The sequence below is a fragment of the Apteryx rowi genome, unplaced genomic scaffold (genome assembly GCF_003343035.1).
Source record: "Apteryx rowi isolate R43461 unplaced genomic scaffold, aptRow1 scaffold_2, whole genome shotgun sequence".
NCBI lineage: Eukaryota > Metazoa > Chordata > Aves > Apterygiformes > Apterygidae > Apteryx > Apteryx rowi.
The window spans coordinates 9379915-9393700 of NW_020448307.1; the positions used below are offsets into that span (position 1 = coordinate 9379915).

At 43.5% G+C, this 13786-nt stretch overlaps 2 protein-coding genes across 5 annotated transcripts in view; one reads left to right on the forward strand and one right to left on the reverse strand.

The window, feature by feature from the left end:
• The window catches only part of SFXN1 (sideroflexin 1), a 29529-nt gene extending 24679 nt beyond the window's left edge, over positions 1 to 4850 (forward strand). The window contains exons 9-11 of one of the 4 annotated variants that reach the window (XR_003253084.1): positions 1200 to 1283; positions 2170 to 2219; positions 2939 to 2976. Coding sequence is in view for 1 of the 4 variants with exons in the window: in XM_026063341.1 (XP_025919126.1) it covers positions 2170 to 2219; positions 2939 to 2986; positions 4535 to 4631 (195 nt within the window). In the remaining 3 variants the exon portion in view is untranslated. Of the gene's footprint in view, positions 1 to 1199; positions 1284 to 2169; positions 2220 to 2938; positions 2987 to 4534 lie in introns of those variants that run through there. The other 3 variants (XM_026063341.1, XR_003253085.1, XR_003253086.1) reach the window with 3 other exon arrangements.
• On the reverse strand, positions 3002 to 13612 carry KIF20A (kinesin family member 20A). Its single transcript, XM_026063340.1, has 18 exons — positions 13281 to 13612; positions 12691 to 12780; positions 12442 to 12561; positions 11868 to 12006; positions 11583 to 11770; positions 11351 to 11495; positions 10450 to 10650; positions 10066 to 10177; positions 9891 to 9962; positions 9158 to 9301; positions 8911 to 9076; positions 8489 to 8653; positions 7682 to 7821; positions 7476 to 7578; positions 6633 to 6840; positions 6202 to 6293; positions 5777 to 5914; positions 3002 to 5259 (listed from the first exon to the last, which is right to left on the reverse strand). The coding sequence occupies exons 1-18, from the start codon at positions 13437 to 13439 to the stop codon at positions 4987 to 4989; spliced, it is 2655 nt and encodes an 884-aa protein (XP_025919125.1). The 5' UTR covers positions 13440 to 13612; the 3' UTR covers positions 3002 to 4986.
• Positions 13613 to 13786: the final 174 nt, after the last annotated feature.

The following is a 13786-nucleotide window of genomic DNA, read 5'->3' on the forward strand; positions in this document are numbered from 1 at the left end:
GGAACTGTGTTCAACCTGAGTTAAACAATAGATCTCTAGCACACTAAATGTGCTTCTCTATTTTATTTCTCTGTAGGGATGTACAGTCTGCATTTGAGACTTGCTTTATTGTTTCAGAATTGTTCCATGGGCAGCTACAATTCTTAATATTGACCTTTTAGATTTTTTCCCACCATCCTTTTTTTTCCCACCCTCTTTCTTAGTTAATGTAGTCTGGTAACACTCTTGAAAAATAAAGTAACTTTATCTTCGGATCAGGCACTTTGGCAAAAAATGTTCAGCCAAATGAAATAGGCATTACTTAGGTTGTCTGTACTACTAGACACCTCTGTCTTTCAGTTTAATGACCAACTCAGATAAAGATTTGAAACCACTATCTAATAATAATACTGTCATGATACCCTCTAACACTCCTTTTAGTTACAAAATCATATTTTGGGCTTTTCTGTTAAATAGCTCACACTGCAATGCTTAGCATTCCTCTCCCTTAGTTCTCCCCTCAAACTGGAGTCTTTCACAGTATGGAATTTGACTTATTTTCCCAAATACACATAATAGCTGCCAGTCCCACCACACTCCTATGCCCCTCATACTTAAGCTGTGATAAGCACTGTCTGATTTCTGATCTTCTAGTGTAGGTCAAGTCATCTCTTGCCATTAACTCTCCCAACATACAAAGTTTAAATCTTTTTCAGTAAACTTATCTCAGCTGAAAGTCAAGATGGACTTGTGCAGTGGAATGCCGGAACAGCAGAGGACTGCTGAAGTCACTCTTTATGCTTCTTGCTATTGCTGTCTTCTTCCGTTTGTTATCTATTGTTGCAGGTTATTGCTGAATTGCACAGTTCTTCCTGCACTCATTTCCGGATTACAGACTGCCTCCAAGAAAAAGAGGAACAATCTTCTACATCATTCCCTCTTCACTCTCAAGCTCTGGAGAGAGCTCATTCCAGGCTTGTTTTCCGTGTCTTTCATGCTACTTTTAGCACCAGCTTCATCCTACTGAGCTTTCTAAACCTCCTTTCTCCATTTCTCCCTTTAAATACTGACCATCTCTTGTTCACCAGTTCCCCCCCGCCCCTAACTTCTATAGCTTGAGAAATGCTTCTTGCAGAAAACATCATCTTTGTACTTATCCACTGTAATGTGTAATTTTGACTCATTAGCGGTTTTGTTTTAAAATCAACTTCTTGTTATAGGAGCAGTTATGCATGTCCTGCTTATTGGAGGCACTTATTTTATTGTAACAACAAAAGCCCATTGCAGCAGTCTCATTTAAACAGGTCTGATTTTATTTCATTAGTAATTAATTTAAACTAAAATTCTAACACAGAATGGGGAGGGGGATTCCTAAACCATTTAAAGACCTACAAGAAAACTGTTATATTCCTTAGCATATATTCCTTGAGTTCTGTAAAAGTCAAAATATTGAAGAATATGCTTAAAATAAGCATCCATATCTTACAGGCTGCTTTCTGTTTTGTTTCCCCACTTCCTCCACCATTTTTTCTTTTATAAAAGGAGATGAGTTCTTGCAGAACTACAGTATACTAGACTGATTTGTAGGAACTTACCCCTGTAGCTCACAAAGCAAATCACAAGAATGGAGAAAGGGCTAAGAGAGGAGGGACACCTCCCTTATTTTTGGATGGCAGTTGCAGTTGCTGTTGCACAGAATGCAAATCCCTGGTTGTAAATTAGAACCATTTGATGTCAGCGAAGAGATAGGGGCTGTAGCTAGAGCCACCTCTGCATAGGGATTCTTGGACCAAATTCACTGTGCCCTCAAGACCTTGCACTGGCTGTATTGCTCCAAACTTTGGCTCTGCTGCTAGATTCTGTGAGCATAGGTGACTCGCAGAAGAAACGRTACACAAACTCAGGTCAGAATCGGGTCACGAGGAAAACAATCAACCACCTATGGCAGTTTCTAAGGGACACTTACTCCGGATATCTGTGTACAGTGATATCCCTGGGAATTTTCCGTTACATTCAAAGGGATTGGGATCAGGCCCTCAAATTAGAGCTCAGGTTTAAGGTATGCCAGTAATTGTTTTGCCTTCTTTGTGTCCAACAGTCTTTTAGATCTAATCTGTCTCTTATAATACAAGAAATTTCCAGGAAGGGGGGAAAAAGATATCATACTCACTGTGTACGGTTTTTTAACAGAGATTTCCATGGATGAGCGCTCCCATTCAAGTTGGATTAGTTGGCTTCTGGTGAGTGATTTCTTTGAATCACGTCTGCTATTTTAAGATGTACCTGTAAGTTTTTTTGAAGGAGGAAGTGGAAATATTTGCACTTAACTTAAAGGAAAAGCCTATGTAGGTTAAGGCAATAAAAACAAGAAGCCGCAGAAATGATTTGTTCCTCCATTGAGTTGAGAAGTTAATGAGACTAGAGCAGTTACTTGACTTCCTTCTCTGTAACTGATAATGATATAAAAAAGAAAGCAGTTAGTAATGAAGAAACTGCCAGGAGAAGAGTAGGGAGGAGGGAGAAAGGGAGTGGCAAAGAAAAGGCACTTAACAGCTTGATTTAAAAGGTGCTTTGGCTGTTCCCTCCATAAATAATAATTGGAATCTAATCCTGTAGTTCTGATGAATTCTTGAAACACAGATCTCATTAATTGAGGGCTTGAATCTCTTGTCTTGTATTTAAATTGTCATGTACACCTATGCAAAGTGCTGTGAAAGGACACTGAATGAGAATTTTATACACATTGGTAAGCATAGCATTGATGTATTTACTACTGAACAGTAGGTAAATGAATTCATAAGGTATAATGCAGCGAGAAATAAAGGTTACCCAGCACTTCCTCACTGTCCACAAAAAACAGTGAATACAGCAAATAAGCTTTCTGCCTAGATCATGCTTAAGGGTTTTGAATTTTCTTTTAGTATCCTAAATATTGTAAACCCATTTTTATCTTCTCTAGTCTTGTGTTTGCAACACCCTTGTGCTGTGCACTGTTTCCTCAAAAAAGGTACGTATTCTTGTTTTGTTATTCTTACTTTAATGTTACACTTCCAGATGCATGCAAGGTACTGCAGAAAGACACACAAATAAATGGTCATTGCCTCCTAGAGCATACAGTCTCAATTCCCATATAACAAATGTGATAAACATGAGAAAATTCAGAAAAGTAATAACTATGTTATTCATCAGTAATACATAATAGCTGAATGGGGCTTGTTTATATATAAACTCCTAGCAGCTTCAGAGCTGCATCTATGGAGGGATAGTGAGCAAGAGGAGAGGTTTAGGGGAATAGTTTAGACATGCCATTTCAAACTGAGAAGGTTGGGACTTCCAGTGTTAGAGCAGGAATTTGAACTTGATAAGTTAGGAATCACTGGAATGTTTCATAAAAGAGGCTAACATAGCCCAAGCAACACATTGATGTCTAATAAGGTCATGATATTGTTGAATGCTGTCAGATCCCATTTTATTGTCAATGGAGAACTCCCACTGGTTATAGAGAACAGCACTTGACTAGATGTGCTTATTTGTAATTTGATTAACCTTTTTTCCAAGTAAGAATTTTTCATCAATGCAACACTATCTCAGAACTGAAAACTGTCTTAGGAATGATATTCTTTATACCTAAAATCATAATGAAACTTGGCTGGGTTATCTACAATTAAAGTTAGCTCAAATTGCAGTATGTAATGTAAATGGGGGGGTCTTAAACTCAACTGACCTGTCCCTCTTGTATTACTAGTGGTTGCCAAAATTAGTACATCTAGTTGACAAGGTGCCAAATGCAACTTAAAAGATGCAAGTTGGAGCTGAATCAGTTAAAATTGTAGGCAACTGGAATAGCTTTTGACTTCTAGAAAACAGTTTGTTTCTCATCTGCTTTGTTTGTATTGTTTGAGTTCAACAAAGCAATTTGACCTTGTGTTTCCTTGTCTGGCACAGAACAGAAAATTGTGGTATTAAAAAAAAAAAAAGAAGTGTCACTAGGCTACCTGGAGTTGACTTGGAAAACTTGCACAGCAATTGAAATGCAGTTCATAATTTTAACCAGGCTCTCAAGTTCATGTTCATAGAGACTAAGTTTGTTTACTAATTTCACAAGAAAATTAGATCTCTTAAACTGTATTTAGGAAATTGCAGCTGTTTACATGACCTGGCAGCTGAATCCACTTTTCTATGAGATGACTCTTAGAAAATAAATCTTTTATTCAACTGAATAAAATCATGCAGTAAGTTAAATAAGCATATACATTGTTTTTAAGAAAACAAAGTTTTAGAAAGGGAAGCTTCTATTGCCAGGAATGACCTTAAGTAACTAAGGGGATTCCTGACCTCATGACAGTAGCAGTTCAGCTGTTTCTTGAATCAATAGAACATCTTACTGCCATTTAAGAGAGGTCATTCACCTCTGGTCTGTGGGCATGACTTGTTCATAAGAAAAAACAAAAAACACCTTTTCACAATCCAGGAAGTTTAACCAGATGCATCATCTTTCTTAGTTTAGACTCAAGTGCTTGTTATATATAACCATTTTACTGTTTCTTTTGCTTAGTTCCATGTCTGTAGCACGCTTGGAGCCAGAACTGCAAGCCAAGATCCGAGAGAGCAGCCCTGAATTAGAACGTGTATACTTTAATAAAGGATTATAATTCAAGGAAGGCAGAATATTTTTCACAGAGGATCTTGTGAACTGATTTATGAGTTATGTGCCAACATAGTTGAAGAGAACTCACTTAACCTGTCCTTTTGTTAAACAACTTTGATCATCCACATTATTTTATATTTAAAAGAAGAACTTTCCTCATTATAGTGTTTAAGTTACAAAAGCTTACTTGTCCACTTTGGTTTTGATTAAAAGTTTAACCATACATATACAATGTTTACATAAGCTCTCAAGCAACTACAATAATAAAAAACAAGCACACAAAGAAAAACAGATGCTATTATATTGGATTTGCCACCTGTTCCAGTAATAGTGGGGCAGAGATCTCTTTTTGGTAAGTGTCATAGAGCAACTGAACGAAGTTGCCACCCTCTGCCAACAACAGGACGGGCAGCTGAACGCGACAGAAGGTTGTGCAGGAAAGGCTTTTTACCAGGAGGTTGATTTGGTTGTAGGTTTTCCCTGTTGGCACAGAACCGTTTCTTTAAGGTAGACGTTGGAGGAGCCTGGAGCTTCTGCACAGTGTGGTACTGTTCAGCAATACAAGCTGCTTTCTTCCTCAGGTCTAGTTTTACCAGCATCATGTTGTTCTGCAGTTCTGCCAGTGTTTGGTCCTGAGAAGGGGAAGGCAGTATATTCAGAGTTGTGACAATTTCCCTAACTCCCTAGCTACTATGAGCTGAAGAGAATAGTGAACTTCGGCAAAGGCAGTTTAACTGGTGTGCTAAATAAGACTGTATAAGCATCTACTAGCACCAGTGTAGTCATTTAATGACAAAACAGGAACAGTAAAGCTAGGAAAAAGCTGAATCCATCCTGCTGCAAACATGCTGTCATAGCAACTGTGAGGGAATGCAGTGGTTAAGGAAATGAAAACTCAAAATTCTCCTACTCTCAGTGCAGGCTGTCAGGTGACTGAACAGGAACAATCTGGGTCTAAGTTATAAACATGCAGTCTGACTCAGCCATTGAACGAGTTAGCAATATAGCCACCCTAATGCAATAGGCAGTACTTGTCTAGAGAATAAGTCATTTATATTTGCAGCTGCAAGAACCTAGGTTTATCTGCTGATTATGGCAAAGTGCCTTAGTCTAAATCCCTTGCAACGCACAACAAAACAGACATGTTACCTGTCTAGCCAGAATGTCATCACAAGTACAGAGGGCTTCTCGAAGTTTCCCTGCACTTGTACTGTGGCAGCATGCCCTCTCTGCAGACTGGAGAGACTCCCCAAGTTTTTGCAATTCCGACCGCAGCAATCTGACATTCTACAGGAGGGAGAGATTTAATATAAAATCTAGCTTTGACATTGCTCTGGAAACAAAGGCACTCCAAGGTAACCCAGACATGTAGTACTGAGATGAGATCCTGAGCAAGATCCAGTGGTATCACTTAGAGCAGCACCTTCCACACATCTGATCAAGATCTGTTTTCAATAGACCTCTTGCCTTTAACCATTCCTTTAAAAACCTGGAGACAGCAGCTCCAAACTCTCTAAACTGGCAACTACTTCCCCCTGCAAGAATTCATCTCCATAACACAATGGTGGATTTACCTTTTGTCCATCCTCCAGCTTCTTGTCTACATCCATAGTAATGGGTTTGGCAGAGGGAGGTGGCTCCACTAATTTCTGGTACTTGCGCAACTCTGGGAACAGACAAAAGCAGCAAGCTACAGTACATCCATAAGGTTTAAGTTTTTCTCAAGTTAAGTAGTACCTTCCGACAAGCTGCCGTAGGCAAACTGAGAAAAGCTTTGGGTTTGTGCAGACGTGGCTATTTCATCTCCCTTCAGTTAACAGAAGGGACTTTCTAGATTCTGTGAGCATCATGTTAAACGAGAAGGACAAATACATCCAGTACACTATTCCTGTCTTCTCCCACAACTCAAAATAGTGGTTTCAGACGTCCAAATCCAGTACACAGTACTGTACTCTCTAACCCTCTGCAAGGAGACCTCGGATATTGTTCAGGGCCACTGCATTACCTGCTGTTGCTGTATTCAACTCCATTTGACATTGCTCCAGTTTGGCTTTAGTTTCTAGCAGCTCCTGTTGCAGAGTGCATGAGGCAGCCACTCGCTTTGATCTACGCAGGCCTTGCTCTGAGTCCTTTTGCTTAGTATGCAGGTTCTCCAATTTTTCTTTTGCCTCCTGCAGAGCAGCTTGGAGCTCCTCTATCTTCTCATCACGCTCCTAAGAAAGCGAATTTGTTTATAAAGAACCAAAGTTTTCTTAACACAGCTTTTGCTCACTGAAACTTCAGTAACTTTCAGTGTCTGTTTCTTCCAGATTTTCTTAAATCATGCACTTCACACACTAGACCCAGCACTTATTGTGCTTAAGTGAAGGCAGTGAAGCCATTTCCTGARCCTAAACCACTTTTTCCAGCCTCTTTCTCTCTCACACAAGGGATTTTAGAGATTTGGCATCTTCAGAGACCATTCAAATGCCATAAAATGAAAAATTTAGACTGGCCTGTACCCATCACCACAACTAAAAGCAAGAAGAGAAATTCACAGAACTTGTGTTAATCTGAAGATGGCAAAGCAAGTCACTAGAGTCAAGGGGTTGAGCAAATAGAGGAATCTGAATAGTGATACATTAGCTTGCAAACTAAGGGCTGAAAACCAGAAAACCTGGTGAACTACATAAAGCAATAGCCAAGAAGAAAGAACTGTGGATCAAGCTATCAAGGAATACTACAGCACACAAAAGCAAAACCCTTGCTCTCAGTTTGCACAACAATCAGCTTCCTGGACTCAAATTTCTTGTGTCCCTTTCCAAACCCACTACCTCTTCCTGATGTCACTCCATTGGCCTGAACAAACCTGGATCTCCTCCTGGTAATAGTCAGTCAGTGACTCCTTCAGGTTATTCAGTTTATCATCATACAGTTCCTCCAGCAGCTCCTTCTGGGCATCCACATGTTGGCTACAGAGAGAGCAAATAGCTACAGGCATCAGATCTGCCAGTTCTTGGTCTCCCCTGTGCTTCAGCTCACCCTGATTCTGAGGGTGATCAGAATAAGTTGTACCTGCACCACTGCTCCTTCTGTTGCAGGTGCTCCAGCATCTCATTGCAGATCTCTTCACGGAGGCGCATTTCTAGTTGCAGCTTCTCCTGCCGCTCTTGCACCAGCAGTTCTCGTGCAGCCTCCACTACACGCAACAAGTCCTGCAGTAAGGACACAACTGCTTTGCCCACACTGCACAACACAATTAAGGCCCAGAAAAAAAACCTTGCTGATCTCGTACCTCCAGACTGGGTGGATCTAGGTTTAAGATGCTTTCAGTCACTTGTAAAGAGAAGCTGCCAGCCTCGCTCTGAATTCCTCTCCAGTGAGACTGCCTAAACACTGCACCTCAGATGGAACTACCTCTAGAACAGTTTCCCTTCCTGCACTGCTCAAGGCTGCACTGGCCTTTGCTACCTTGGCACATTACGACTCAAGTCTCTCTAGGTATATGACTTCCCTCCATCTCTTAATCTTCTAGAAAGCTTGCTTATTTTTCCTCACTGAATTTAAGCCATCTGTTTTGCTTTCCGATCTCTAGATTTCCTTTGCATAGTAGAGATTATGGGTCTGCAGCTGAGCTCTTATTGTCCCTATTCTACAGATGGCAAAGTGGTTCCAAAGTAAGCATATGCTTCAGATTTTGACCAACTGCTGAATGTTTTCTTCATGGATTCCCAGTTTCTTGGTCTAAGGATCCCACACCCTTTTGAGGTTCTCTGTCATCTCTATTTATTGTTGACCTCCAGTTCCACCTCCCAGGTCAAAGCTAACAGTCATGTTCATGCCTCTCTATCTATAAAGGATGTAAAACATACCACTACCCACCTCCTTCTCATACATGGCAATATCTGCTTCATCCTCACTGTCATCTTCTGGTTCCACTTCTTCCTTTGCCACTGCCTCTGGACCCTGGCTGGTTCGCCTGCTGTGCTCTTTGATGATTGATTGTATGGATGGAAGTCCTACCTTTGTGGGAGGTGCCTGAACAAGCTGAAGGGAAGAAGGCTACCATTACTTCAAGTCCACAAAACTTGTAAGTCACATAGTCTTTAAATGTGGCACTTTCCTGCTGTTTGTCAAACCTCTAAGTTTAGCAGAATCTGGAAATACTGTGGAGGCAATAATCCAGTGGTGAAGCATGGTGAGGACTTGCAAGCATCCCCCCTCCCTTGTGATGGAAAGGCTCCCATTCCCACAGAAGCAGGAAGTATCCCGAGCATGCCATGATCCTGAGATGTACTACTTACCTGGCTGGCAATGGCTGAAAACTTGGCTACGTACAAAGTCTCATCATAGGTAGATGCACACTGGTTAATGTTGACAATCATGCAAGAGCGTCCACGTCCAGTGAAGAAACCCTGGAACACACGGGTTAGCTTGCTGTCCCGGAAGGGAACCACAGCCTGCTTCAATCTATGGGGAGAGACAAGAGTGAGCCCATGGGAAAGCACAACAGCTTCCCGCACACCCTCCTATGATATCTTGGATACTTACTTGGACTGCTGGTTCTGGCGGAGGGCAGCAATGCAGCGGCCCAGTGTATGCAGGGAGGTGTTGATGTTGTTTGCCTCTTTCATTCGGTCACCACTTTTTTGGTCCTTGCAGCGCTCTGACCCCGCAAGGTCACACAGGGATAGCCTGAAGAAAACGCAGGAGATACTACATGACCTTCTGGGTTTGCCCTGTTCTACCCAGGTTTAGAAGTCAGACACCCTGCGATCATCTAACCCTGCTCACCCTTCCAGCTTCCTTAGAGTACAGGAGCACCTTTGCAGTATAGGCTACTGCTGGATGGTAAGGCCTACCTTAATTGTAGGGCTTGCACAAAGTAATACCAAATGAGCTTAGAGGTGCCAAGTTTGAAGATGATCTGCCAGTCTTCAGGACAGCCACTTTCCAGGTACTGAGTCAACTCATTTCCAGATAACTACATCCCCGGAACAGGCAGCAGCAGTCAAACCAGTTCCAGTACAATGGCAAAGTTACCCGCATTCACCCTTATTCAGAGAGCCTGACAACTACCTCAAGTTGTACTTTGCAGCACTCCTCACAACCTCCTTCCCACTATCAATTCCAGGACTTAAAATGGAAACATTTACTCCTTCCAGGTACTTTCAACTAGACCCGCCTCAGGATATTTCCCATACCCAGATCCATAACCACAGCAGAGACAGGAAAGTCAAGTCCACAGGAAAAACACCCTAGTCCTAAAGGGCATGAAACTCACTCGCTGATTTTGGGAACAATTTCACTGCCACCTCCTTGCAAGTGCAGAATCCGAACAGAGAAGATACTGTGACTGTAAGAAGAAAGATGCAGATATTTTAAAAAAGGAAGTATGACCTGTAAAAGCCCCTCAGAATTGTATGACTCAGTCTAAACACACTGTTCCCACCCCAGACCTGCGACTGGAGTTCTGGTTCATGTGGGTACTAGCAAAACTCTGGTTTTTCCGACCCAGCTTCAGGAGCTTCCAGGCCTCATCAGCATCACGGACATTGATCCAATTTAGATCTGGAAAAGCAGGCATGCATTGGGCAAGTCAGTTAGGAGAATGGCAAAGAAATAATTATCTCAGCCCAAACTTCACTGTTGCATTTCCTTGGCATTAACAAACCTCATTTCACTCTACCTAAACATCAGAAACCTGAGGGGCCACAGAGAACTTTATGCTCCCCAACACATCCCTGCTAAGCCACCCACTCAGTCCATAAGTCTCCCTCAAGTATGATCCACCCAGGCCCACCCCTAGCGGACCACAAAACATATCTTCCAGGCAAATCTACCTTTCACATAGGGGTTGCCAGTCTGGTCTTCACAGAGCCGCAATGTCTGCCTCTTGCGGTTCTGGCCTGATAGAGCTGGTTCTAACAAGTCATAGATTAACTCATTGTAAATCTCAAAAAAGGAGACCCAGATGGAGAACTGCACATCTCCTGTGGTGGTGAGTGAAATACGATCCAGGTCAGCCCAGCGAGGGCCCAGTTCTAGGGAAGAGTAAGAGGAAAATGCATGACTGCAGCCTTTCACAAGTCCAACCTGAATGGTTTAACTAGCGGTGGGGTATCTTTCCTCAGCAGGAACACTATCCCAGACCCAAACCTATTCTATATCCCTCCCCCTCCCATCCAGACCTCCTCTAATGCCTATACCCAGACACTCTAAGCTTCCCTTTAGCAGCAGCACCCTTTCTGTATAAGGACTTTTCATATGTTTGATCTCCATTCTAAAAGTATAGGATATCTTAAACAGGAGCCCTTCCTGGGATAAGTGAAGTTATAGTCCTGGTTACCTTGATGACTCTATGCTTCTGGACATCCGATCAGCTAGGTTTGACAGTCTGGGCACAAGTGCTCAGTGCAGCCTGTCACCTTAGGCACCCTGCTTTCCACCTATCCCCAGAGCATGATGCTCAGCTGCTCAATAAGCTTATCTATGAATGAAGTAAGTGGGTGTCAACTAATTTTTCATTTCACAAGGCTTTGTTATTAAACCATAGTCAGCTCTTCATATACTAATAACACATGCACAGTCAAAGTTCTTCAGCACAGAGATCCTCATCTTTCCCCCCAAAACTTCTTGAGACTGCAGAATCTTCAATCCCTTACGCACCAGATAAGCATTGCTTTCTTCCCCCAGCCCCCAATAAAAAGCAGCAGGTAGTACACAATAGGTTGCCAGATGTACCTTCTGTCTGGCTGATGTCTGAATGACTGGTAAATTGGCTAGATGAAGAGAGGCCAGCAACTCCACTGTCAAAACTGCCACTCGTGGTGGCCTGAAGCTGGGATTCTGTGCTGTGACTCCTCTTCAGTGGTGTTAATAGCTCCTCCTGGAAGAAGCGAAGAACATGAGCCTGTAGTACAACACCATCACTTCCTTYTTCTTAACATAAGTAACCTAGAAGGAGCATGCTTACCTCCCACAGACCCCCTCGCAGCAAGGTCTGTTTCTTGGTCTCTTCCTGCCGAACCTGCCTGCTGTCCAGCCACATCACCTCATTGGAGAGTGAAGGTTTCAGATCCATTGCTTGATACAGTCGGTCCCCCACACTGTTGAAGATGACTGCTAAGGACCGAGGCAGAATCCCACCATCTTTGTTGGTACCTGAAGCAAGAGCAACCACAGCAAGTTGAGGACTCAGCACACACGCAGAAACAGACAACTTCCTTAACAGGCCACTAACATCCAGTATTCTTCTTACCCTGAATAGTGTGAGTCTTCCCTGAATTGGTGATGCCATAGGTGTAAACCAGCCAATTCTGCCCATTCAGTACATCCTTTACCACCTGCTTCATTGTATCATCAAAGAACAACTTCTGCCCCACATCTGGCCCAAAGATCTGCAAACAAGACAACAAGGAAAACAGCCTCATGTTGATCTTTCCTATCTTCTAACTACTGCTTGTTCAAGTGATACTACACACTACTGCTGTTCTCTCCGCTCCCCCCACACCATGAACATAGACCCAGCAATCACTCCAGGCCAAGTCCCTGCAAAAACAAGCTGATCATTTCAACAGCGTCTAGTGTAGTCAGAGCTCCAGGAACAAAAAAAACCCAAAAGTTTGGCATTTTCTGCCAAAAAGGCTGGCAGGCTCAACTGAAAAACACACCAACAACCACACACACACACTTCAGCAGAGGATTGTACAAGAGACAACATAGTTCACACAGTGCATTATCATCACTGATTATTAGCAACCCAGTTTTTCTAGCTGTAACTCTGGTTTAAGCTCAGAAAAGTTCCAGATGGATTGTTTGTCCCAGCTACCTACCTGGGTGAAAGTGAATCTATGCGCTGCTTGTCCCACTCCACGTTCTGTGCTCCTCATGGTGAAAGAGTCCTTGGGGGCTTTTAGAAGCAGGGTCTCCGAGTTCTCAATGCAGACACAACCCTGAAGGACCAATTAAATCCCATCACCTCAGTGTCTTACAAGAGGCCATGGCACAGACAGCAAAGGATGATAGCTCCTCCAAGCAGGCACTGGCAACTAGCTCAAAGTCTGCTTAGTTCGGTGTCTTACCTGATCTTCCCCTTTTTCCAGCTCTGTAGACTTCAAGGGTCGAACTCTGAGATACACTTTTACTTTCCCATTACTGTCTTCAGCTACAGCCTGCAAAATTAGCACAGGTTAGATGTGCTAGCCAGAGAGGCCACACAACCATCTGTCACTTGGAATGTTAATGGGAACCAACAGCATGGAACACGTGTGGCTACCTTGACCTGGTGCTCAGTAACTAATGAATGCTTCAGTGATCCCAAGAGCCCCAGCAACACCGGAAAACAAGCTTGCTTAGGCATTTTGAGGCACCCCAACATTTTTTTTCTGTTTATCTAGTGAATCAGACCAACAGCCCAAAGACCTGACACCAAAACCAGCCTCCAGATCAAGCATCATACCAAGAGGCACCTCCTGGTTGTGGCCTTCAGAGTACACTCCTCATAACAGAAGCCACCCGCAAGGGGGGCAGGATCTTCTCTGAAGGCAGTATTTTGTTCTACCCTCCTCTGAAGGGCCTCTGTTGGCCCTGTATCACAACACCTTTTTGCAGAGACACAGCAGTCACAAGCCAAGACACTATTGTGTTTGTGGGAAGAGAGCTCCAGCCTCACCTGCTGGGAGCCACCAAGGTCTGGAGAGATGGCAGAGAACTCTGACAGCAGGTCCTTGCGCACATCAGCCCCAAACCCCGTTGCTGTGGATTCGAGAACAGGGGAGGCTGCAGCCTCCTCGTCAGAGAACAGCCCTGGGGAGAGGAGTGCCTGGGCCATGGCGTCTCACGTGACTCCTAGAGGAAAAGGGGCGCAGTGGAAACGGGGTGATGCTACAGCAGCCTTGAGGAGTGCAAGTTTCGCTCTTCACAAGCACCCGCCATGCACACAACATCGCACAGCCCCTCAGCTCACAGGCACACCAGCACAAACACACACAGACCACCCTCCACACACAGACCACCACACAAGACCCCACCCCCCATACATACACACACAGCCCAACACACAGGACCCTCCTCCACACACGCAGACCACCATGCGGGACCACCCTCCGCACACACATCACCGTGCAGGACCCCCCCCTTCCACACACACGCACCACTGTGCGGGGCCCCCCACACACA